At 68.2% G+C, this 23,868-nt stretch overlaps 3 protein-coding genes across 3 annotated transcripts; all 3 read right to left on the bottom strand.

Moving 5' to 3' along the window:
- Positions 1 to 338: 338 nt before the first annotated feature.
- Positions 339 to 11,176, bottom strand: DENND4B (DENN domain containing 4B). The gene is given in 26 exon segments (XM_062511672.1): positions 339 to 1,141; positions 1,395 to 1,459; positions 1,536 to 1,701; positions 1,938 to 2,367; positions 2,663 to 2,780; positions 2,995 to 3,170; positions 3,273 to 3,395; positions 3,476 to 4,002; positions 4,316 to 4,460; positions 4,553 to 4,681; positions 5,295 to 5,501; positions 5,626 to 5,749; positions 5,831 to 5,970; positions 6,112 to 6,257; positions 6,503 to 6,718; positions 7,030 to 7,130; positions 7,234 to 7,409; positions 7,747 to 7,891; positions 7,974 to 8,032; positions 8,145 to 8,211; positions 8,293 to 8,534; positions 8,758 to 8,927; positions 9,301 to 9,370; positions 9,453 to 9,705; positions 9,844 to 10,191; positions 11,157 to 11,176. Coding segments are annotated over 25 exon segments (4,437 nt in total). The 5' UTR covers positions 10,140 to 10,191; positions 11,157 to 11,176; the 3' UTR covers positions 339 to 995.
- Positions 11,177 to 12,765: 1,589 nt separating this feature from the next.
- On the bottom strand, positions 12,766 to 20,378 carry CRTC2 (CREB regulated transcription coactivator 2). Its single transcript, XM_062511583.1, has 15 exons — positions 20,208 to 20,378; positions 17,756 to 17,857; positions 17,514 to 17,626; positions 17,350 to 17,409; positions 16,912 to 16,980; positions 16,299 to 16,402; positions 16,168 to 16,197; positions 15,994 to 16,073; positions 15,854 to 15,903; positions 15,459 to 15,700; positions 14,453 to 14,877; positions 13,631 to 13,835; positions 13,216 to 13,393; positions 12,911 to 12,986; positions 12,766 to 12,879 (listed from the first exon to the last, which is right to left on the bottom strand). Exons 1-15 carry the CDS (start codon positions 20,376 to 20,378, stop codon positions 12,766 to 12,768), a joined length of 2,019 nt encoding a protein of 672 aa, XP_062367567.1.
- A 561-nt stretch (positions 20,379 to 20,939) lies between these two features.
- SLC39A1 (solute carrier family 39 member 1) lies at positions 20,940 to 23,821 on the bottom strand. The gene is made up of 4 exons (XM_062511396.1): positions 23,516 to 23,821; positions 22,805 to 23,032; positions 22,273 to 22,403; positions 20,940 to 21,947 (listed from the first exon to the last, which is right to left on the bottom strand). The coding sequence occupies exons 2-4, from the start codon at positions 22,959 to 22,961 to the stop codon at positions 21,294 to 21,296; spliced, it is 942 nt and encodes a 313-aa protein (XP_062367380.1). The 5' UTR covers positions 22,962 to 23,032; positions 23,516 to 23,821; the 3' UTR covers positions 20,940 to 21,293.
- Between the last annotated feature and the right edge of the window lie 47 nt (positions 23,822 to 23,868).

Below are 23,868 nucleotides of genomic sequence, written 5' to 3' on the forward strand. Positions count from 1 at the left end.
GCCCGGGGCCCAGTACCGGCCTGGTTCCGCCGCACGTGGCGCCGGTGCGAGGCCGCGCGTGGCTCCGGGGATTATCCCGGCTCTGGGGGCACCGGGCAGAGCCCTCGCACGACCCTAGGCCCGGCGGGGTGCCAGCGCGCAGGGCCCGGCGCCCTCGAGGCCTCATGGCCCGTGCCAGGATCCAAGATGGCGGCCTGAGGGCAGCGACCGGGCCGTGCCAGGGTCGAAGATGGCGGACACAGCTTCTTTCCCCCCCGCCCCCATCGCCTCCTCCGGAGAGTTTCGCTCCCCCAGACCCCCCCCACTAAAAAAAAAAAAATCACCCTGGAGGCAGCGAGGAAAATACCGCAGCAGCTTTTATTTACAGGCCCCTGGGGCGGGGGCTGCTATTGCACAGTGCAAGGGGAGGGGGCGGCCCCGAACCCCCCTCCCAATGGCCACCAAACCCCCCCTGGGGGCGCGGGAGGGCTGGAGATGATGGGGGAGGGACGGGGGACGGACAGACCCAGGGACCCCCAGCTGCCCTGTCACCACCTGAGGGGCGAAAAAAACACCCCCAGCCCCTTCTGGGTGAGAACCAAGGCAGAAATGAGGAGGGGGCAACACCCAGAGCTGCCCCTGCCCGTCCCACCCGCGCTCTCACTCTGGGGGAGTTGAATAAATAAATAAAAATATATTAACACTGACATATAAAACCCGTTGTGAGCCTGGGGGTCCCTTCTCCCCCCTCCATCACCCGAGGCTGGCCTGGGGAGGGGTCCCTTCCCCACCTCGGCCCGCCCCTGACACTCAGGGGGTCCCTGTCACACTTTGGGGGGACCCCTGGGGGGGGGGGGGGGGGGGTCGTTCCCCCCGGGGGGTGGGGGAGAGGTCCCATCTAATACTGGGGGTTGGGAGGGGGGGGACGGTCCCTCTCCCACCCTGGAGCATTTGGGGTGTTCCTGGGGATCCCTTTTCCCGGTCTCCGGCCCGGGGCTGGGGGTCCCGTTCCCCTCTCAGCACTCGGGGGGTGCCCCGAAGGTGCGGCGGCAGTCGGTGGCTTTGGCGCTGGGGGGCTGCGCCCGGCGCCTCCGCAGCTCGTCCCGGCCCAGGGCCCCCCCGAGCTTGCCCAGCGCCGAGCGGTACCGGCGGTCAAAGGCGGCTGGGGAGAGGGGGGGGGGGGGGGGGGAGACGTGGGGTCAGCCTGGAACTCAGGACACCCCCAGCGTCCCCCCCAGACCCCTGTGCCCCCCGTCCTGAACACGCCCTGAGCTCTCTCTGAACACCCACGGTTCTCCCCAGACCCACCGCGTCCCTCTGTGCCACCCCCACTGAGCCCCCTGGATCCCCAAGCCCCCCAACGCCAGCCCCGTGCCCCCTGAGCCCCCCATGACCCCCCAGGCCGAGCCTCTCACCGATGTCCGTGTGCTCCCGCCCCAGCGCCGCCAGTGTCAGGAACAGCAGCTCCCGGTAGATGCTCCTGGAGGAGGAGCCATGAGGGGATTTTGGGGGAATTTGGGGGAAATTCGGGGGGATTTGCGGGGGTCTGTCTGTACCTGTGCAGGGTCCGGGGGGCTCCGGGTGCCGCCAGGGTGTCCAGGAAGAGCCCGATGGCTTTGTGGACCTCGTTGAGCCCCACGTGGCTCAGCAGGGCCTCGAGGAACGTCAGTGAGAACGGGGGGGCTGGGGGGCCCCAGGGGTGCAGCCGTGGGGGGATGTTACCTGGGGGACCCAAAGAGTGATCCCAGAGTGACCCCAGTGTCCCCAAACCCCCAGGGGCATTACCTGGGGGACCCTCCAGTGTGCCCCTGGTGTCCCCAAGGTATCCCAGATCCCCCTCTTTGCTCTTGGCCATTCCCCTACTCCTTCCACGCCCCTGTGTCCCCCATTCCCACATCACCCATTCCCACAGCCCCATTTCCCCATTCCCACCCCCCCATTCCCCTCTCCCCACGCACTGTGCAGCCTCCACAGGACATAGAGCGGGGGGCAGCTCTCGGGGTCGGGGCTCAGCACATCCCACAGGAGCCTCACACGGACCCGGGAGGGCTCGGGGGGCTGCAGGACAAGGGGAGGGGTCAGCACCGGTGGGGCAGGAACCCCCAGAGCCCCTCACAGCCACACCGAGCCCTCGGTGGCACCCCCAAAGCCCACCTGGGGGTCCCGGGGCGCATGCTGGGAGCCCAGCAGCAGCAGGGGGAGGTTGCTGGGCAGGGCCAGGCGCTGGAAGTACCACACGAGGTTCCAGTAGATGATGGGGTGGCTGTCCACGAGCTCGGGGCGCGCCAGCAGCTCCCCGCCCTCGTTCTCCACCAGGCTCTCCAGCTCCTTGCGCAGCACCAGCGGGCTCAGGTAGGCGAAGGCCACACGCTCCCAGTGGCCCGGGGGCTGTAGGGAGTGGGACATGCTTGGGACCCCCAAATTAGAGCAGGGGGACACCCCTTGCTCAGTCCTATAATGCACTGGGACCTGGGAATAGGAGGGACACACTTGGGACCCCCTGGCCTGCCCAGAACCACCAAAGCACCAGCAGGGACCCCCAGTGACCCTAAATCCCAGGTGGGACTCTGCCAACCCCAAATTACAGGGGTGAGGAACCCCTCCCCACCGAAAATCCCAGGTGAATCCCCCCTCCCCACTCCCCAGAGCCCCCCCAGCCCCACTCCCGGTGTCCCCCCGGTACCGGGGTGTCAGCGCAGCCGTTGCAGAGCTCGGGGGTCTCGTCCAGCTCGAGGCAGCGCCGGCGGTCGCTGAGCACCGGCCCCTGTGGGGAGGGGGGCACCGGGCCGGCCCTGGGGGGGCTGCGGGAGAGATGGGGGGGGTCACAGCAATGGGCAGCACTGGGGGAGGTTTGGGTTTCCAAAGGAATGGAGAGGATGGATGGAAGGAGGGGGGGAACGGTGGGGAGCAAAGAGGGGTCTCAGGGACTCCTTGAGGAGGGCACTCGGACATTGGGGTGTCCCCACAGAGCATGGGGGTCCCCGAGGCTGTCTGGGGGTGTCCCAGGGGTCCCACCTGGGGGGCTGCCGGAAGTCGCGGATCTCGATGCTCAGGAAGGGCACGAAGGAGCGGGAGCAGAAGGGGCAGGAGGTGTTGAGGTTGGAGTCGTCCGAGGTCCAGCCAGCCATGAGCTCCTCATCAAACACGAGCCCAGCACAACCCGGGCAGCGCGAGCAGCTGGACAGCAGCACCTGGGGGGCAGCGGTCACTGGGTTCTGATCCCCCAAACCCGAACTCTGCCCCCAAACCCGAGCTCTGCCCCCACACCTGAGCTCTGCCCCACCTATTCTCACCTCCAGGGCGGGGGGTTCTGTCCCCGCTGTCCCATCCATGGGGGGCTCTGTGGATTTGGGGGCCCCGGTACTGCCCCCCGAGGCATCAGACAGGTCCAGTTCACTGCCCAGGGACACGGAGCTCTGTAGGGGGACACGGGGGTTAGGGGGGATGACACATGGTGACACTCGGTGACACTCGGTGACACTCAGAGCCGCGGTACCTCGGACGCCGTGGACTCGGGGCGCTCCCGGGGCCTCAGCAGGGTCTCGGCGGGGCTGCGGCGTGATGAGGGGGGGTCCCCGTCCCGCTGCTCCGACCCCCGGCGTGCCCCGGGCTCCCGGGGGGGCTCTGAAGGACGCGGGGGGGGGCGCTTGCCAGGCGACAGCAGCTGCTGCAGCTTGGCCGCCAGCCCTCGGCGCGGGGTCACCCCCCCGGGACCCCCCCCGGGACCCCCCCCGGGCTCATCCCCGCCGCTCTCGTCCGTGCCGATGTCCGAGAGGCTCCCGTCGGCCGAGCTGGGGGGACCCCGCGGGCGGGGGAGCGGCGGGGTGGGGGTCACGGGGAGCAGGGGGGGCTCTCCCGGCCCCACCCGGGTCTCCCTCTCGCCCCGGGCGCTGCCGGGGAAACTGAGGCTGCCGCTCTTCACCAGGCGCGGGGCCGGGCCCGGGTCCGGGTCCCGCAGGCTCCGACCTGCCCAGGTGGTCTGGCGCTGAAGGGGGGGGCGAGGGGCGGGAGGGGCCCGGTCACCTGTGGGGGACAGAGGGGTCAGTGACAGCAGTGCCACCATCCCTGGGAGGGGTGAGGGGGGGGGGGAGTTCAGTCACCCGGGGGGACAGGGGGATGTCAATGGAAGGACAGAAGCCCCCCCCGACTCCCATACCACCCCCCCCCCACCCCAGTGGGGCTCAGGCCCTGGCAGGAGGGGACAGGGAGAGTCAATGGCGTCACCCCCAGGTCCTCGAGATACTCAGAGGAGCTCGATCACCTGCGAGGGGGGACAGGGGGGGTGCGAGCGGGGTGACAGCATCTCCCCCCGCCCCGTTCCCCCCAGGCCCCTCACCTGGGGGGTCTCCGGCCGCGCTCCGGCGCTGCCGCTGCCGCAGGGGCTGCCGGAACTGCGCCGCCCCCAGCACCACGTTCCGCAGCTTGGCCCAGCGCAGCCGCCCCCCCTGCGTCCCCGCCGGCCACTTGCTCTCCAGCACCGCCTGCCAGGGGGACGCACGGGGGTCAGGGGTGGCCAGGACACCCCCAGGACCGACCCCCCCCCCCCCCCCCTTCCGCTTCCCGTGGGGGTCACCTTGTTGTAGTAGCCGTAGGTGACGGTGTTGGGGACGATGCCGGCGCGTTTCATCTCGAGCAGGACGCGCACGGACAGCACGGGCTCCCCGTACTGCCCGCACAGCTGCATCAGGATGCGGTAACACACCTGGGGGGCGCCTCCACGTCAGCCTGGGGCACCCCCTGCCACCACTCCATCCTCAGAATCCCGGAGTTATCCAGGTGGGAAAGAGCCCCAGGATCACAGGGTCCAAGCTGTGCCAAATCCCAACCTGCTCACCCAGACAATTGCTCAGGAATTCCTCGGACACCTCCAGGGATGGGCATTCCAAACCTCCCTGGGCACCCCCTGCCAAGACCTGACCTTCCTTTCCACGGGGAAACTCCTGCTGTTGTCCACCCTGAGCCTCCCCTGACCCAGCCCGAGGCTGTTCCCTCTCCTCCTGTCCCCGCTCCCTGGGAGCAGAGCCCGAGTTCCCCGGCTGGCCCCTCCTGTCAGGGAGTTGTGCAGAGTCACATCCCCCCTGAGCCTCCTTTTCTCCAGCCTGAGTCCCTTTCCCAGATCCTTCAGGAGTTCTCCATTCCCTCCTCCTCCTGCTCCAGCCCCTCAACGTCTCTCCAGCCCTGAGAACTGGACACAGCGCCGACCATTCCCTCAGCAGCCGTTCCCCGGACACCTCCAGGCCCGGTGACTCCAGCACTGCCCATCCCAGCACCAGATCCCCTTTCCCACGAGGATGTGGAACCAGGACCTGACCCACCTCGTCGGGCAGCACCACCTTGTGCTGCTCCATCTTGCGCAGGACGTCGTAGGCGAGCTGGAGCGCGCGGAGCTTGGCGGGGGCGGCGCGCACGTGGGTGGGCAGGTACAGGAACCAGAGCCCGTAGCAGTGGCCCAGCAGGCACCGAGCCCACAGCTCCGGCACCGCCGACGACTTCTGGGCCACCCGCTGGGCCACCTTCATCTCCTGGGGACACCAGGGAAAAGGGACAGTCAGGGAATGGGAGCTGAGCCCTTCAGCGCCGTGCCCAGCTGAGCACCTGTCCAGGTGTCACAGCCACGGCCAGCCGTGCCCAGGTGCTGTCCCTCACCTGCTTGGTGCGGCGCGGGGCGGGGCTGCTCGGGGCGCTGCTCCTGGCCTGGCACAGCTGGGCCACCAGAGGGTCCCGGGGGGGCTCCAGCAGCTCCGGGCGCAGCGTGGGGAACCCGTCATACCTGTGATGGGGGGGGGGGGGGCGACGACAGGTAAGAGGAGCCGGGGGAAGGGGAGATGCAGCAAGGGCCCAGGGGTCTCACCTGTAGCGTGCGGGGGGCTCGGCCCCGTCTGGCCCCGCCGGCTGCTCCGGGGGGGTGATAAACACGGTGTGCTCCCCACCCCGGGGGTCATCCAACTCCATCAGGGGCGTGTCCTCGGGCTTCTCCAGGTCCACCTGCACCTGGGGAGAGGCGGCGGGGTCACCGGGGACACGGTGGGGACACACCTTGTGGCCACGGGTGTGAGGAACTGGAGGCGGGCAGTGAGGGACACGGGGAGGGGACATGGGGAGGGGACACGGGGAGGGGACGCAGGGACTCACCTTGTCCACGCAGGTGTCGAAGAACTCGAGGCAGGGCTCGCGGTCGCTGGCGAAGGAGCAGTCCTCGATGAACTGCGTGAAGAGCTGCGTGCGCAGCAGCTGCCCGTAGAAACGCTGGTATGCCCGCTCCCGGGAGCGCAGGAACCCTGCGGGCACGGGGCACGACAGGGACACGGGGTCACGGGGATGGGAACGATGGGACGGGACGGGATGGGATGGGATGGGATGGGATGGGATGGGATGGGACGGGATGGGATGGGACGGGATGGGATGGGATGGGATGGGATGGGATGGGATGGGACGGGACGGGACGGGACGGGATGGGATGGGGACGGGACGGGATGGGATGGGATGGACCCACAGGGACACACGCTCCCCGTTCCCCACACACCCTGGAGTGCGAAGAGGCTGCCGGCGTCGCGGCCGGCCGGGGCGGGCGCGGGCGCGATGGGGCGCAGGAAGGAGCGGTACCCGCGCAGGGCGCAGGCCATGAAGCGCAGGAAAGCCGCCCGAGCCTCCAGCTCCAGCTGCGCCCGGCGGGCGCCCGCGGCCTCCGCGTCGCTCAGCACCAGCTCCGGAGGCTCCTCCTCGCCCGGCGCACTCAGCACTGCGGGGACACGGTGGGACAGCGTCGGCACCGGGGTCTGGCTGAGCTGGAGAGCCCCGGGGGTGGGAATGGTTGGCCGTGGAATGGTTGGGAATCAACCCCCAAGGAAGGAGGGAATGAAGTTTTGATCCTGCTTGGAAAATGCTCCCAGGCAGGGGGGAGATTTCAGGGTGTCCTTTGACCCTGCGGGTCCCTCCCAGTTTGGGCTGTTCCACGATTCTGTAACAGCAGAGGTGGGGGATGCAGTGACCCTCCAGGACCCCCCGGGACACCCCCAGACCCCTCGGGACACCCCCAGAACCCCCGCTCACGCTCATCCAGCTGCTGGGACAGGCTGTGCAGCGAGGCCAGCAGCACCTTGCAGGGCCGGCGGGGCAAGGCGCGGGGTGACAGCAGCTTCCGCTCCTCGCTCCTGGGGGCACAGGCACGAGGGCAGGGCGGGACCCCCTGGGACCCCCCCCCCCCCGGGACCCCCCAGCACGGCCCATCCCCACACCCCCACCGGGGACACTCACTGGAAAATGGTGTTGGTGTCCAGGTCGACGAAGATGACGTCGCGGGGGGGCTCGTAGAGGTCGAAGTAGCTGGAGTGGATGCCTACAATGAAGGGCACGGGGGCACACAGCACGTCAGCCAGCGCCAGCGGGCACAGCGGGATGTAAGGGCACTGCCAGCGCAGGGGGAAGATCATCTGGGGACAGGACGAGGGTGGTCAGCGGGGCAGGGCCCCCGCCAGGCGGGATGGGGGGGCCCAGCGCCGCGGGATGGGGTCTCCAGAGCTGTGGGACCAGGATCCCCAATGCCACGGGACCGGGATTCCCAGTCCTGTGGGATCGGGGTCCTTGGCACAACAGTCCCCAGCACCACAAAACAGGGATCCCCAGCACCACGGAATAGAGATCCCCCCCAGCACTACGGGATCAGTGCTCCCAACACTGCAGCACAGGGATCCCCAGCGCTGTGGGGCCAGGATCCCCAGCACGGCGTGTCCCCACGGCGTCCCCGCAGTGTCCCCTGCGGTCACTCACCGCCACCAGGGCTTCACCCACGCTGGTCAGGACATCGGGGCGCAGGGAGTGGATGAGCAGTTTCTGCTCGGTGAGGACGGCCACCAGCAGTGCCACCGCATTGTCGGGGCCCAGGTTCTGCAGCAGTGTCAGGAAACTGGCCCCGCTGCGGGCAGGGACACCACCTGGTCACCCAGGGTCCCCTCCTCACCTGTCCTACCCCCCCCAGCAGCACCCCCCAGTCCTACCTGAGGGGCAGCGGGGAGGACACGGGCCGGCACAGCAGCAGGCTGTCGTACGGGGACATCTGTGGGGACACGGAGATTGCGGCAGGTGGGGTGGGACGCGGGGGGCACGCTGGGCTGGCCTTGGGGGGGTTGGGTCACTGCTGAGTCCATCCCCGCCCCCAGGTGACTCACCTGGACCAGGATCCGCGGGCGCTGCGGGGACGGGAAGGGCACGTTGTGCATGAAGTGGGAGATGTGCCTGCGGGCGGAGCGGCCCCGTCAGAGGCGAGGTCACCGCGGGCCCCCCGTCCCCCCCGGAGCCCCCCCCGTCCGCGCTCACGTCTCCAGGGGCAGCACGTGGGGGCCCGAGATGGAGTAGCGGTAGATGAACATGAGGAACTTGCGGAAGACGTCGAAGAAGGGCCAGTGGGACAGGACGCAGATGCTCTTGCGGGTGTGCAGGGAGCGCCCGGGCACCGGCCGCCGGTCCACCACGCTGAGCAGCCCCAGGCGCAGCGCCTGCGCCTCCGACAGCCGCTCCCGCGGGAACGCCTCGTGGAACTGGATGGCAGCGCCGTACACCTGCGGGGCACGGCTGTCAGGGCACCCCGAGCACGGGGACCCCGCTCCCGGGAGGGCCGGGGACTCCTGGAACTGGGGATCCCACTCCCAGGAGGACCAGGAACCCCCGGCACCGGGGATCCCGCTCTCACAGGGCTGTGGGCGCTCAGACCTGGGGACCAGCCCCTCCCAGGGCACTGGGGACCCCCATCCCACAACCCCCAAGCCCCCCGTCCTGCCGTGCCTTTTCCCCCGAGGCGCCGGTGAGGACGAAGGTGGAGAAGACGGGCAGGGGGTACTTGGTGCCCACGGGCCAGCTCTCGATGGTGGCCCCCATGGGCAGGCAGAACACAGGCACCGACTCGGGCAGTGGGAAGGATTCACTGTCCTGCTCGGGGTAGCGGCTCAGCAGCCCTGCAGGGACACGCGGACACACGCAAACACGGACACCGGGATCAGCCCCCCGGGTTTCCCAACAGGAAACCCACCTGCCACACATCCCCAGTAAGGGACCCCATTGTCACTCCTCCCTCCCCAGTAAGTGACTCCAGTCCCAGAAGCCTGGCAAGGAACCCCCCCAGGGGTGCTGGGGCAGCTGAAAGCCCCCACCTTGCGTTCCCCAAACCCCTCTGAGGAGACCCAGCGGCTTCTGCACCTCCCCCAACTCAGCCCCACGCCAACTGGGAAAGGTTAATTAAAACAGAAAATATTTTTAAGAACAATAATGGCAATAAGCAAGTCTGGCTCCCCCTGGGCATGCCCAGAACACCCAGCCCGAGGTCCCCACCTGCCTCGTAGACCAGCGTGTTGTCCTTGGCCACGGCGATTTTATAGCACAGGAACAACGCGGGGCCCCACTGCAAGGAGGGAGCGGGGATTTGAGGATCAGTGGGAGCTGGGCAGCACCGCGGGAGGGGTGGGGGAGACCCCCAAACCCACCATGCTGGTGTTGAGGTTCTTGTCCACACGGCAGAAGGTGTGGGGGGTGCTCTCGCCCTTGCTGGGGATCACCAGGCAGATGTCGGTGACCCCCAGCGTGTGGTGGCCGGGGGGTTCGGATGCACGTCGGAACGTCAGGAACGTGCGCTGGTGGCCCGGGGACCCCGCGGCCAGGTTGGCCGAGCGGCTGTAGGGGGTCGTGTCCAGGATCTGGTAGCCCGGCTTCGGGCGGTCCTTGCCCTCATAGTGCACCCTGAGGGGGGGGAGAGGGGTGAGAGGAAGGCCAGGAGCTGCCACCAGCACCTCCATTTTCCCAAATTCTTCCCCCAGCCTGGAACACCCCACGGGGCTGGTGTGACCCAGAGCAGGCCTCAGGGTCCCCCCCACTCACCCCAGCTCGATCAGGGGGGGTTTGTCCCGCCCGCGTTTGTAGCACAGGAACATCTGGGGGTTGTTGAGCAGCCCCGCGTTGAGCTCCACGGGGTGGCCCGACGTGCTGGTCTCGATGCAGGTGAAGCCCTGGGGCACCTCCTCGCCCTGCGAGCGGATGATCACGGCCACATCCGTGATGGGCTCCCCGGGCCGCGCTGGCCGCGGCTGCTGCTCCTCCTCCAGCGCCCGCGATGCCTCCGCCAGCCCGGCCACCACGAAGTAATCCACGAGCTGGGGGGGCTTCTCGTCCGACATGGCTGTCACAGCATCTGCGGGGACACGGGCGATGCCACCACCACCCCCGCCGCTGCCCCAGGGCACGGGAAGGGAGGAGGTTTCCGGTCACGCCGCGGGACACGGGGCCCCCCAAACCATCCAGCCAGCCCGCCCCCCCCAGCACGGGCAGGACCCCCGGCAGTGTTAGGAGGAAGGAACCCCCCCACCACGAGGCACCCACGGTTTGGGGGCTGCGCCCCTGCTTTGGGGACCCTGTCCTTTCCTGTGCCCCCTCCTTGTCCCCAGCACCCCCGGACCCCAAAGCACGCCTGCTCCCCAAAGTCTCTCCCTCCTCCGGTCCCCAGAGCCCCCCCAGTGTCCCCAAGCCCCCTGCCTGTCCCCGGCACCCCCGGTTTGCCCACGGGGAGCCCCTGGAGCCGCCGGAGCCGAAGGACGGGGGGAGCAGGAAAGGGGAAGGAAGCGAGCGCCAGGCCCAGAGCGCCAACGTCACCCCGGCCCCCCAAACCGGGGGGGGGCGACACGGCCGCGACCCCACCGGGGACACCCCGCAGGGACACCGGGCTGCCACCGTGACCCCGGCACGGCACGGCACGGCACCCCCCGGTACGGAGGTCACGGTCCCGGGAGCGAGGGGTGACAGTCCCGGGGAGCAGTGACACCCCCTCGGGGCGGTGGGCTCAGACCCGCCGGGGACAGTGACAGCCCCTGGCGGGGTGGTGGGGGGGGGGGGGGGGGGGGGGGTCGTCACCTCCTGCGGAGGGCCTGGGAGGGTCCACCAGCCCCGTGACCCCCCCCCCGGACTGTCCTCTGTCCCCGTGTCACCTCCGGTTGACGCCTCCGGAGGGTTCCCCATGCCCGCCCCGGTGACCCCACTCCCCAAACCCCCGGCGGGGTCCCCATCCTCGTGTCCCTCCCCCCCCTCCCCCCCTCCCCCCCCGTGACTCCCCCACACCGGCCCCGGGTAGAAGGCCCGGGTCCTTCTCCCGGCCCTGCAGCCCCCGCGGCCCGGCTCCCCCCGGACCCCCCCTCCGGTACCTGCGGGCCGGGCCGGGCCGGGCCGGGCCGGGGCCGCGTCTTTGGGCTCCGCTGGGCCGCGACCGCGCGCCCGCCCGGCCCCTCCCGCCACAGCGCCCCCTGCCGGCGCGGAGGACTCGGCCCCCGCCGGGGGACACCGCTCCCCCCCCACCCCCCTCGGCCAGGACCCCCGAAATCCCCCCGGACCCCCCCCAGAGACCCCTCCGACCCTCGCCATGAATCTCAAGGAGCTCCCAAGGAACGTAGGGGGGGACCCCATTTCCCCTTCCCTCCGCCCCTCATAAGAGATCCCATTTACCCCCCCCCAAAACGAGACCCCTTTGTCCCCCTCCCCATTAAGGGACCCCTTGTTCCCTCCAGAGCAGCTGAACCCCCCCCACCCCCAAAATCAACCACACGCTGGTGGCGGGGGATTTAATTAACATAGAATATATTTTAAAAAATAATAATAATAATAAATCACTCTGGCTCCCTCCGGGGGGGGCCCAGGGCCCCCCACCCGCGGACGGGCCCCCCCCCCCCGTACTCCCCCGGGGGGGGCAATTTTGGGCAGGGGGGGGACAAAGTTACAAGTGCTTTCTACACGTCCCCGGCAGCTGGGTAATTTGGGGAGGGGGCTGGGGGTACATATGGAGGGGGGGAGCGGGATTTCTCCTTAAACATGATGATTAGCCGGAAAAATGATAAAGTAAAGGCAGAAGCGGCCCCCCCCAGTCCCCCCGGGGGTCTCTACCTACGGGGTTATGTACAGCCACCCCAGGTGGGGGGGGGGGCCGGGACCCCTCGGCCGGGGTTTTGGGGTGCCGGGGGTGCCTGGATTGCCCCCCCCGCCCCCTCCCCAATTTTTTTTCCCAGGGTTTTCCCAGGAGAACAGTGCCTGGTCGGGTCTGGGGGTGGGAATTAGGGGAGGGATACTGGGTGGAGCATCCCCCCCTCAGGTTTGGTTTGGGGGAGCTTGGGGTGTCTAGATTGTCTCTCCCTCCCCAATTTTCCCGGCTCCGAGGTGACCCCGGTGGGGGCTGAGGGGGAAGAAAGTGGGGGGGGGGGGGGGGGGGGGGGGGGGGCTCGTGGTGCTGGGGACTTCCCCCCCCCAGCTTGGCTGGAGTGGGATGGAGCAGAAGGAGCCCTTGACAGCCGTAGCTGGAACCCCCTCCCCAGTATTCCCAGCGCTTTCCTGGGACAGCAGTGCCTGGACGGGCAGTCCCGGAGTGGGAACTGGGGGAGGGTCGTGCCGGAGAGGCTCCCCCGGGCTCACTGGAGCCCTTGACAGCAACAGTTGGGAGGGTCCGTAGGGGCCGGAGCCCCCCGCCCACTTTTCCCAGGGTTTTCCCGAGGGAACAGCGACCGCTGGGATATGGAGACAGGAATTGGGGGGGGGAGGGGGGGGGGGGTGGTCTCAGCGCTTGGGGACCCCCCGGGCTCGCTGGGGGAAGCTGCAGCTCCCTCCAGCCGGGTTTGGGGCGCCCGGATCGCAGCCCGTGCCTGCCTTTCCCGGCGTTTTCCCGGCGTTTTCCCGGCGTTTTCCCGCAGTTTCAGCGGGAGCGCAGCGGGCGGCGGGGCCGGGGGGCGGGAATGGCGGGGGGGGCGCGGGGCCGGGGCCCCCCCGGGCTCACTGCAGGCGGTCGGAGCGGAAGGAATCCTCGACGGCGGGGTCGGTGAGCAGCGCGCAGGGGTCGCTCAGCATGCTCAGCCCGTCCAGCGTCAGCGGCTCGATGCGCAGCTCCTCCTCCAGCCCCCCCAGCCCCCCCAGAGACCCCCCCTCCACCTCGAAGCCCGGGACCCCCGCCAGCGCCGTCGCGATCTCCTTCGACAGCCCTGGGGGCGAATCGCCTGCGGGGGGAAAGGGCGGGAGGGACACGGGGGTCAGCAGGGCTCCGGGATGGCCCAGCCCAGCCCGAGACCCCGGGTCAAACACCCCCCGTGACACCCCAGGGACCCCCAAACAGCCCCCAGCCCCCCTCCCTTGTGCCACCCCACAGTCCCCCCACGCACCTGTGCCACCCCACGGACCCCCTGTGACACCCCAGAGCCCCCCCAGAACAGCCCACGGAGCCCCCACCTGTGAAGATGATGTTGGGGATGGGGCCGTGGCGGCTGCAGTTGCTCAGGTTTGGGCGGTTCAGGCCGGGGCTGGGGTCGTAGCCCCCCTCGTTCGGGGGGTAACTCAGGGCCCCCAAGTCCTCGGGGAACCCTCCGCTGTTCCCGGGGGGGCTCTCCCCGATCCCGAACTGCTCCAGCTGCAGGGAGGGACACATGAGGAGAGACCCCCACGGAGGGGCGCCTGTCCCCATCCCTCCCCTGGTGACCCACCCAGAGGGTCCCCACCCCCATGCACGGTCCCCTGACACCAGGCCTCCCCCTCAAAGGACCCTCCTGAAGGGTCCCTGCCCCCATGCCCCCCCTAGAGGGGTTCCCATCTCTGACCCCACGTCCCCCCAAGTGGGGTCCCCATCCCCATGTCCCCCCTCACTCACGCTGCCCAGGCCGAAGTCGCTGGGGGGCTGTGCCAGGGGCTGCCCCAGGGCGGTGCCGGGGGCGTAGGGGGGGTTGTAGGGGCGCGGGGGGGGGCGCGGGGGCCCGCGGTGGGGGCTGGGAGCCCAGCAGCATTCCCGGCTGTCCGTAGGGGTACGGAGGGAGCCGCTGGTCCGCCGGCAGCTTGCTGGTATCCAGGGGGACGCCCTGCAGAGACAGCGGGGACGCGGGGGGTCAGCACCGGCCCCCCCGAGAGTGGGGGGCTCGCCCAGCCCCCCCGACGCAGCCCCCGGCACCGGCAGCGGGAGCCGTCCCTGAGAACCCCCGGACTCATGGTGGCACCCGGACCCAGGGTGGGCAAGGGTCCCCTCTGAGGGGAGGGGAGGGCCTGGAAGGGACACGAGGGTCCCCTCCTCACCGGCCCTGAGCACGGGAGGGGGTGGGGGTGAGGGGGGGCCCTGGAGTGTGGGTGAGATGAGGATGGAAACGAGACAAGAAGTGAAGGGGAGGAGGAGAGCAGAGGAGGTTGAGGACAAGCAGGACAAAGAGAAGGATGAGGAAGATGAAGACGAGGAGGAGGACAAAGAAGAGGTCCGAGACAAGGACAAGGACAAGGAGGACAAGGACAGGGGAAGACGAGAAAGAGAAGGAAGAAAAGACAAAGAAGATGGGAGACAAGGATGAGGAGGATGGGGAAGAGGAGGAAATGGAAGAGGAGCAGGAGGAAGAGGGGGGGAGGAGGAAGGGGAAAGGAGGAAAAGACGGAAGAGGAAGAGGCCGAGGAAGAGGAGACGGCGGCGCTGGAGCGTGGGGACGATGCGTACCTGGGTGATGGAGGACAATGTGGGTGACATTGTTGGTGAGAACTGTTTGGGGTGCTGCCGTCTGCAGTCGCCGGCCACGGGCAGGGACAGGGGGCTGAGCGGGACCCGCCGGCGGGGCGAGGTGGCCGCGAAGGAGCCCCCCAGCCCCGAGGGCAGGCTGGGGTTGCTGGGCGAGGACTGGAGGGGCTGGCTCCGGGGGGACGTGGGTAGCGAGGGGTTGGAGAGCGAGGAGGACAGGGAGGAAGGCAGGGACTGGTTGGAGAGAGAGGAGGGGATGGAGGAGCTGCTGTGGGAGGACTGGAGCGAGGGGTTGCTGAGGGAGGCCTGGAGCGAGGGGCTGCGCAGGGAGGCCTGGAGGTTGGGATTGCTCAGGGAGGACTGCAGGGACGGGTTACTCAGGGAGCTCTGCAGAGGTGAGGGGAGTCCTGTGGGGACAAAAACAGAGAGCACCGTTACCCCAGCACGGCCCCGAGCCCCGGGATGGCCCGGGCGGGGCTCCCGGGGGATGGAGGGGGATGGAGGAGGAGCGACCAAAAACGATGGAGACGGACACAGGGATGGACACACACCCCGGGCATTGGGACAGCGCCGTGAGGGAGCACCGGGGTGGGAGATGGACCCCAGTGAGACCTCTGACACCGTGAAATGAGAGCTGGGCTCCCCCCAGGCCCCCATGGGACCCACAACACCACTGGACCCCATAGGCAGGAGGGCAACAGGGTGGGAGCTGGGCTCCCCCCAACACACACCTATGGGACCCCCAGATCCATCGGGCTCCATCCCCACCCCACTCCCAGACTGCTGAGGATCCACCCCAGACTGGGATTCCTGGAGCTGCCGACTGCTGCCACAGCCACCCCGGGACGCCACCTGGAGGGCGGGGGGGTGTGTCTTTGTGCCCCCCCCCCCACACTGGCCAGGGGTCCCCATCTTTGCTGGGCACTGTCCCTTGGGATCCTCTCCAGCCCCCGTGTGCCCCCGGTGCAGGGAAGGGGTCCCAGCTCACCTGGGGGGTCGTAGCCCAGCCCGACGCCGCCGCCGCTGATGCCCAGGTGGGTCATGGTGGTGGCCAGGTTAGAGGTGCTGCTGCCCCCGCTCAGAGGAGGGTACGGGGCCTCCTCAGGGTCCAGAGGGGTGGGCAGGGGGGACGGGAAGTGCAGCGTGGTCAGGTCGGGCAGGGACCCCCCCGTGTTGAGGGCCGAGGGCATGAGGGGCACGTTGGCAGGTTGATCCGGGGATGGGAATATGCTGGGAGAGGGGGGAGAGACAGGATCAGGGCAGGAGTGGGGCTGCCTCCCTTTGCCCAAGCAGCCCTTGCCCAGTGTACCCCGGTGTCCCCCTGCCCACCTCCAGCCCCTCCCTGGGATCCCCCTCCCCATCCCAGCCCTTCCCAGCACTCACTGGATTCCCGGGACCTCGCAGGAGCGTGGCCGGGCCGAGGAGGACGAGAGCTGTGGGATCAAAGCACAGGAATGAGGCCAGGCCAGGCCACAGGGGTGGGAGGCAGCAAGTGGGGGACACAGGGGGACACCCTCACCCACCTTCTTGGTGTCCCAGGGCTTCAGCGAGTGCTTGTTGTCATCGAAGTTCTCTTCGATGGGAGGCACTTGGAAAAGAAACACTGGGAAGGGGACAGGAGGTCAGTGGGAGGAGGGGGACACAGAGAGGGGGGACATCAGAGAGCACCTGGGGACACAGCTGAGTGCCAGGCTCACCTTTGCTGTCCGAGTCCCCATCCAGGAAACCTGTGGGGGAGCAGGAGGGTCAGGGGGAGCCACAGAGCGGGGGGGGGGGGGGGCTGTCCTGGGACCCCCCAGAGCCCTCGGGAGGTGCGGGGGGAGCCCACCTGCACGGCGGCCGGGGGGCGGCCCGGCCTGCGAGGGGCCCAGGTAGGCGTCCTGGGGCGTGGGGTTCATCACGCTCGTGTGCAGCGCCGAGTCGGAATTCGTCCTGGAACGGGGACAGCAGCCTGGATCCGAGCTCGGCCCTGTCCCCCACCCCACTGACAGCCCCCCAGCCCAGCCCCAGCCCCTCTTGCCATTCCTGCGCCCCCCACCTCCCCACAGGGGGTCCTCTCCCTGTGCCCCCAGACTGGCTGCACTCCTGTATCCTCCACCACCCCCCCCCCCGGTGTGGGGGGACAATGGGACCCCCTGGGACCCCCCCCGGGGACCCTTTAGGGACTGGGGGCACCCGGGCGCTCCCTGTGAGTTGTTCCGAGGTGGAGGAGGGCAGGGAAGGGCTGGGAAAAGGCTGCTGGGGCAAGTGACAAAGAGGGACATTGTTCAGCTCTGACACGGGGAGGACAGGGACCCCTCCAGCTGGAGGCCCCGAGGGGGAGCCAGGGGCCACCTCCTCCCCAGGGGGGTCCCCAGGGCCACCTCCTCCACATGGGTTCCAAGGAAGGGCCGGAGTCTGGCTTTGGGACAGAGAGAAAAGGGAATCAGTCAATCCATTACCTGTTGAGAGCTGAGGGCAGCCGGAATAAATGTCCTTTTTCCATCGGGAAGTTGCTCCAGGGCATGGTCCTGCAGAGGGAGGAAGTGGGATCGGGGGGGAGGCAGGACACCCCTCAATGATCCACAACCCCATTCCCTGCCATGGGAGGGCTGGGAACAGCAGGGAGGTGGGATGGGGACAGGGACATGGCTGTCACACCCCATCCTGGGACACAGACACTCCAGGGACAGAGCTGGACGTGTCACTTGTCCCTGTCCCTGGGGATACTCCTCATCCCTCTTCCTGGACGAAATTCCTTCTCAAACCCCCACCTCGTAGGACAATCCCAGGATCTGAGAGGCCCCCTCCCAGTCCATCCCAATTCTCGGAGCCTCTTCCACTCCCAAACCTCCAGGATGGGAACAGGCACCCGGGATGCAGGGAAAGCAGGGAATTACCTCCTCCAGCTGGGCTCAGGAGGAGGCGACAGGTACGTGGGTCCATAGGGAGAGCTGTCGATGTGGGGGGCACGTTAAGGGTCACAAAGAGAGCCGGGGGGCTCCCGAACCCCTCGGGAAGGGCGGGAGCACCGGGCGGGCACCGGGGACACGGGACAAAGGATATCTGCCGGACGTAGCGGCGCAGGGGGGACATCATCCGGCGGGGATCCCGCTGGACGCGCTCCACCAGCCCGTGGTGCCGCGTGCTCCGCGTGGAATCCAGCGGAGAGGGACCCTGCAGGGAGCGGGGAATGGGTGAGCCCACCCGGGAAAGGGGCTCGGGACCAGCTCCCCTCGAGTCCCGGGAGTGGGTGAAGGGATTTGGGAACATCCTCTTGTCCCCCTCCATCCCTCTGTGGCTCACCTGGAATTCGGGAACCCCGGTGCCGATCTGGTTGACGTTGGGCAGGGAGCCGCTGTAGAAGGGCCCCCGGCTGTGGGCCAGCCGCAGCTTCTGCGCCTGCAGCTGGGGGGAGGACACGGTGGGGGACACGTCAGGGGGACCTTGGGGTGTCCAGCGCCCCTCAAACTGCCCCTCACAGCCCGCTGGGACACCAAGGCTCCCCTTCCCACACGGCATGGCTCCGCACAGCGATCGGAGCTGACCCCTTCCCGCATCCACAGGCGCTCCAGAGGGGGATGGATGAGGGTGAGGATCCTGGAGAGGGGATCCCTGCTCCACGTTCCCGGAGCAGAGGCTGAGCCGCGCAGCCCCCGCGTTCCCCCTGTCCCAGACAGGCTCCAGGGCCAGCCCATCCCCGCGGATCCAGAGGGATTTTCCAGCGGGCACCTCTTCCACGCCAAGGCCATCCCAGAGATTCCAGCGGCAGCGGGACTCAAGGCCGGGGGAAGGAGTCACAGCAGAGCACAGCGGGAGATAATGGGATCCCAGGAAAACACCCAAGAGCTGGGATCCTGCAGTCCCAGGAAAGGGAACGGCCCCCAGCGCCCCTCCAGCACCAGGGCATGGCCCAATCCCCTCATCCTGAAAGGGCAAAGCTTCCCTGATCGAACCCACTGCATGGATTCGCCGCTCCCAATGCAGAGGGAGGGAGCATTTCCCTGATCTCAATCCATCCCTTTTCCCTCTGGAGCTGGGGGTCCCTGAGCAGATCCAAGAACTGCTGCCTGGAGTAGTCCCAGGTAAAGAGAAGCTGAAGCCCAGAAAACAGCTGAGAAACGGGAAACACCAAATTCCTGAGCGTTAAAACCATAGAAATCCAGATCCAGAGGGAAAAAACAAGGAAAACAACCCAAAAACCAGGAGATTTAGGCAGCAGCTGGTGGGATTAGCGCCCGGAGCTGCACTGGGGCTTAAGGAGCACTGCGAGCTCCGAACCAGGATGCCTGCGGGAGCCCGGAATCCGGGAGCAGCTCAGGAACAGCCAGGAAAAGCTCCAGGAACCACAGAGCAAAGCTCAGGGGGATGCAGGTCCCACACGCGGGCAACAAACTCCGGAGGAGCAATCCCAGAGAGGGATCGGGGGAGGAATTCCCGGAGGAATGATTCCAGGCAGGGATCAGGACAGTTCCGCTGCCCTTGCTGCACATTAACCAGCTGTTTGCTCTGCAAACACGGCCCATTCCCAAAATCCCTGGGGATGGAAGCACGGCAGAGGATCCGGCCCATTCCCAAACTCTCCAGGATGCTCCACCCCATTCCTAAACTCCCCAGGAACGGACAGAAAGCTCCAGCCCATCCCCAAAACTCGCCAAGGATGTCCCTGTCACTACGCCAGTGACATCTCAGATCCCGGGTCCCCGCAGAGCCGGGAGTCACGGGGCTCTCCAACCCAAAAAATCCCGCTTTTTAAAGCTCTACTGGATCTTCCCAGGGACAGAGCTGCCCCCAGCCCCTGAAAGAGCCTCTCCATGTCTCTCCGGATTCCACACTTCACATCCTCGCTCCTCCATCCTGCAGTTCTGCTGGGAAGGACCGAATTCCACCAAACCCCGGGGTCATGGACACGAAATTCCCACAGGTTTCAGGAGGCAATTCCTGACCAGCTCCTCCCGATGCTTTCCCTGCCTTGGGAAAGCAGGTCTGGAGCATTCCCGGCCTTCTCGATACCCTGAGATCGCTCCAAGCAGCCCTCGGGGCCAATGCCGAGTGGGAATTATCCCAGATCCCATCCCAGGAGCAGCTCCCAGTATCCAGCCAAGCTCAGCCCGAGCATCTCCCAGGATGAAGCATCCGCCGGATCCCGCAGAATCCGGGAAGGACCCCAAGAGTCCCCGGGGACGGGGACAGAGCCCAGAGTTTCGCGGAGGGGACACGAGGTGGGATCCGAGGGATCAGGGATCCTTTTCCTACCCCAATCCCGGCAGCCGCGCTTGGAAGAGGCGCCGGCACGAGGGACACGCCGGGATCCACCGGGAGCCCCCCTGGACTCCTCTAACCCCCTCCCCAAAATCCTCACAGCCCCAACCCCTCCAACATCCCCCAAACCCTTCAGAGCCCCCCTGGACCCTTCTATCCCCAAGCCAAATTCTTCAGAGCACCCCTCGACCCCTCAAACTGCCCCCCCAACATCGTCACAGCATCCCTAGTCCCTTCTAACCCCCTCCCCAAATTCTTCACAGGCTCCCCCATCCCTTCACGACCCTTCCAGCCCCCCCTCCACCCTCGCCCCCCCGTCCCCTCACGACCCCCCAAATCACGGCCCCCGCCAGATCCTCAAGACCCCCCTCAGCCCCTCACGAATGCCCCGTCCCCCCGTCCCGTCACTCCAGGTCCCCCCCCAGCCCCTCACGGCCCCTCCGCCCCGGCCCCCCCCCCGCCCCGCGGCGCATCCGGCGCGGCGGCCCGTCCTCACCCGTGTGGAGCAGATCTCCATCATGACCTCCTCGAAGGCCGCGGTCTCCTCCGCCTGCCGTTGCTTCTGCAGTGCGATCTTCTCGCTGAACTTGCGCGGGTTGGACGCACCGGCGCCGGCCGAGGGTCCCGCGCCGGGCCCGGGCCCGGCCCCCGCGCCCGCCGCCGCCATCTTCCCCGCTCCGCCGCTCCGCCGCTGCCGCAGCGCGCTCGGCACGCCGGGATCTGTAGTTCAGCAGGCAGGGCCAACACCAGGCTGTGCTGGGTGTCTGGACTACAACTCCCAGCGGTTTGCGCGGGAGCTACGCAGGGAGTGCTGGGGAATGGAGGCGCCGGGTTGCGAACTACTAGGTGGTGACGGAGGGGGTGACTACAAGTCCCGGAGACCAGCGCGCCGCGAGAGAGAGCGGGGCGGGAACAGAGGCGCGGCCATTGGAAAGGGCGTGGCCTGAGGCTGTGAGGGGAACGAGGATGGAGGGGCCCTGGAATGGGGAGGCTTGGGGGATACAGCGGGGTCGCCCCCGCCCCATGCTTGGGAACAGAGAAGACGCCCCCACACCCAACATTAGCGGCAACCAGACTTCCCCAGCCCATTTATCCAGGGGGGTGAGGAGGGGGACACTGTGACAAACACCCCAAACTCCATCCCGCCCTTCCCAGGCAAAGGCAGCTCTTTTTGGGTTCAGTCCTTTATTTGCTTCATCCAACACCCCCAAATCCGGGGGAGTCCGTAAGGGCACTTGTGGTTATGGGGGGGGGGGGGGGGACACTCACCCCCCTCCCGGGCTCCTGAGGGGGGGGGTCACAGCACCGATCCCTTCTGCAGATGGGGAAACTGAGGCACAGCGCTGAGAGAGGCACTTTGGCACTTCAGGAAAGGGGGTGCAGGGCGGGATGTGAATTCCAGGGGCAGGAATGGGGGATCCCAGGCCAGGCACGGTCTCCCCTTGAACAGGATAATTCAGACAGGGAAACTGAGGCACAGGGATGGGAGAGGCACTTTGGCACTTTGGAAAAGAGGATGCAGGGAGGCAGGTGAATTCCATGGGATTCTCCGAGGTGCGTGAATCCCGGGCTGGGTGCAATCTCATCCCTTGACGAAGAGGATGGCGCTGACCAGCGCGAAGCCAGCGAGGATGAGGATGACCTTGGGGATGCGATTTTGGGGCACACCCAACTCCTGGGGCAGAATCTCCAGGAAGGTGACGAAGAGGAAGGTGCCGGCCGCCAGCCCTTCGAGCACGGCCCGGCACAGGCGCTGCCGCGGCCCCGCGCCCGCCGCCAGCACCGTGCCCACGCCGACTCCCAGCGGAGACATGAGGGCCAGGAGCACGAGGCACGAGGCCACGGCGGGCGGGCGCAGGCGGCTCCGCAGCAGCTCCAGCGAGAGCCCGAAGGCCACGGCGCCCTTGTGCAGCAGCAGGGCCAGCAGCACCCGCAGCGCGGCCGCGTCGCCCTCGCGCAGCCCCAGCGCCAGCCCCTCCAGCACCGCGTGCAGCGCCAGCGCCAGCGCCAGCGCCCCGGCACGCAGAGCCCCGGGACCACCGGCCACCGGCACCGGCGAGCCCACCGAGCCGCCGGGCCCGCCGGGCACCACGGTCTGGATGGAACCGTTAGGCAGCAGCGCTCGCGATTCTTCGGGAGGCTCCGACAGCTCCCGCTGCGCCAGCGTCACCTGCTCCAGCACCAGCACCAGGAAGAAGCCCATGGCCAGGATGAACTCCGGCAGAGGAAACTGGAGCTGCGGGAAGAGGCTCAGGTCAGTGGGGAAGGGGAAGCTGTGGGCTGAGGGAGGATCTTTCCATGAGTCATGTGGGACACGAGGGGCTCCCAGCAGCTCCAGGAACGTGGCCACCATTCCGCTGCTCCACTGGCACCAGTCTGGCCCTGCTGTCCCCGCCTCCACTGTCCCTTCTCTGTCCTTGTCCCATCCTCACTGTCCCCATCCCAGCCACCCCTTCCCCACCAGACCCATTCCCGGAGCTGCTGACCCCGATCCCAGGGACATGCATGGGGAGAGAGACAGCGGCAGGGACAGTCCCCCGGTGGCATCCCGGGGGTCTCACCGTGATGCGCAGCCCCTCCAGCGCCGCAGCGATGCTGTCCAGGTAGTCAGGCAGAAGGTCGAGCAGGAAGGTGCCCATGAAAACACCGCCAGAGAAGCAGCTCACGAGGCTGAGCATGGGGCTGCGGGGGTCTGGGAGGGAAATTGGGGCACTGAGACCCCAACGACACCCATCCTCTCAGCCCTGCAACCTGACAGGCCCCTTGGGGACAGCCCTGATGGGGGGACAGGCCTGGTCCCAACCTGCTCCGGACCCTTGGGACACCCCCAGACTCCCCAGGACCCCCAGGAGCCCTGAGACCCCCAAATTCCATGAGGACCCAGAATTCCCTGGACAACCACGACTACCCCCACCACTACCCAAACCTCCCCTACTCCACGAACCCTTCAGGCATCCCCAAAACCCCTCAGACCCCCGAAAATCACTGAGAACCGCCCCCCAACCTCCCCAGGATCCTCTGAACCCCTGAGTCCCCCGCTTCCCGGGATCCCCCGAACCCCTGAGACCCCCCAGCCCCCCCTGACCCCGGTACCGGGGGGCTGTCGGAAGCACCAGAGGGGGGCGAGGCCGCAGGCGAGGGGCAGCAGCAGCAGCAGCACCAGCGACCCCAACTTCACCCCCAGCCCGGGCGGGGGCTGCGAGGCCGCCCCGGGGCTCCAGGCCAGCGCGGCCCCGATGCCGGTGTCCATCGTGCTCCCGGAGCTCAGCACCCGCCTCCGGGGAAGCTCCGAGCCGCGCTGCGCATCCCCGGGAAGCGGGGCTGGAACGGGACGGACCGGTTAGAGCCGCCCCCCGGCCTCGGGGACTCACCCGGTGCCGACCCCCCCGCCCGGGGCCCCCGGGACGCGGACAGGGCGGCGGGGAGGGACCCTGAGTGGGAACAAGGGCCGGGACCGGGATCAGGACCCGAATTTCCTGCACCGGGACCGGAATCAAGGACCGGGATCGGGAACTGTTTTTTTCCGGGACCGGGATGGGGGACTGAGGACCACGGACCGCGTTAGAGATCGAGGACTGCGGCCGGGGACCACGACGGAAACCGGGATCAAGGACCGGGACTGGGACCACGATCGAGAGCCGTGATTGCGAACCAGGACCAAGGAACGGGACCGAGATCGGGAGTCAGGGATCGGCTTTTCCAGGACCAGGATCGGAACCGGGATCGAGGACAGGGACGGAGGGCCGGGGCCGAGGACGGGGACCCCCCGTTCCCCCCCGTTCGTCCCCGTTCCCCCGCACTCACCGCTCGCCGCATCCCAACCGCGTCCCGGGAACTCCGGGAGGGCGGGGCCGGCGCCGCCAACCCAGCCAATAGCGATGCGGAATCCCCGGTGCCGTCAATGATCGACGTGCGTCGCAGCCAATGGAGAGTGAGCGGAGCCCGCGCGGCCCCGCGGCCTCGGGAGCGCGCACGTGTCCGCCCGGCCGGGCGGGGCGGGGGAATCCTCCGTGTCCCCGCCGTGTCACTCCCGGACCCCGCTACCGGGAGGATCTCCCCGTTCCTGCACTCCCGGACCCCGTTATCGGAGGCAGTCCCCCGTTCCTCCATCACCGAACTCCATTACCGGGGGGTGCGGGGGGCACCGCGTACCACAG

The sequence above is a fragment of the Cinclus cinclus genome, chromosome 31 (assembly GCF_963662255.1).
Source record: "Cinclus cinclus chromosome 31, bCinCin1.1, whole genome shotgun sequence".
Classification (NCBI taxonomy): Eukaryota; Metazoa; Chordata; class Aves; order Passeriformes; family Cinclidae; genus Cinclus; species Cinclus cinclus.

Bases quoted from the DNA above. Each gene is read 5' to 3' on its own strand.
- CRTC2 (XM_062511583.1), bottom strand. From the start codon at position 20,378: ATGGCGGCGGCGGGCGCGGGGGCCGGGCCCGGGCCCGGCGCGGGACCC. The intron at 17,627-17,755 runs GTGAGCCACAGA...CGCTCCCTGCAG, and splicing joins CCGGGGTTCCCGAATTCCAG to GGTCCCTCTCCGCTGGATTC. The intron at 14,878-15,458 runs GTGAGCTGGGAC...TTGTCCCCACAG, and splicing joins GCTGGGCTACGACCCCCCAG to GACTCCCCTCACCTCTGCAG.
- SLC39A1 (XM_062511396.1), bottom strand. From the start codon at position 22,961: ATGGACACCGGCATCGGGGCCGCGCTGGCCTGGAGCCCCGGGGCGGCC. The intron at 22,404-22,804 runs GTACCGGGGTCA...TTTCCCTCCCAG, and splicing joins GTGCTTCCGACAGCCCCCCG to ACCCCCGCAGCCCCATGCTC. The intron at 21,948-22,272 runs GTGAGACCCCCG...CTCTTCCCGCAG, and splicing joins TGGAGGGGCTGCGCATCACG to CTCCAGTTTCCTCTGCCGGA.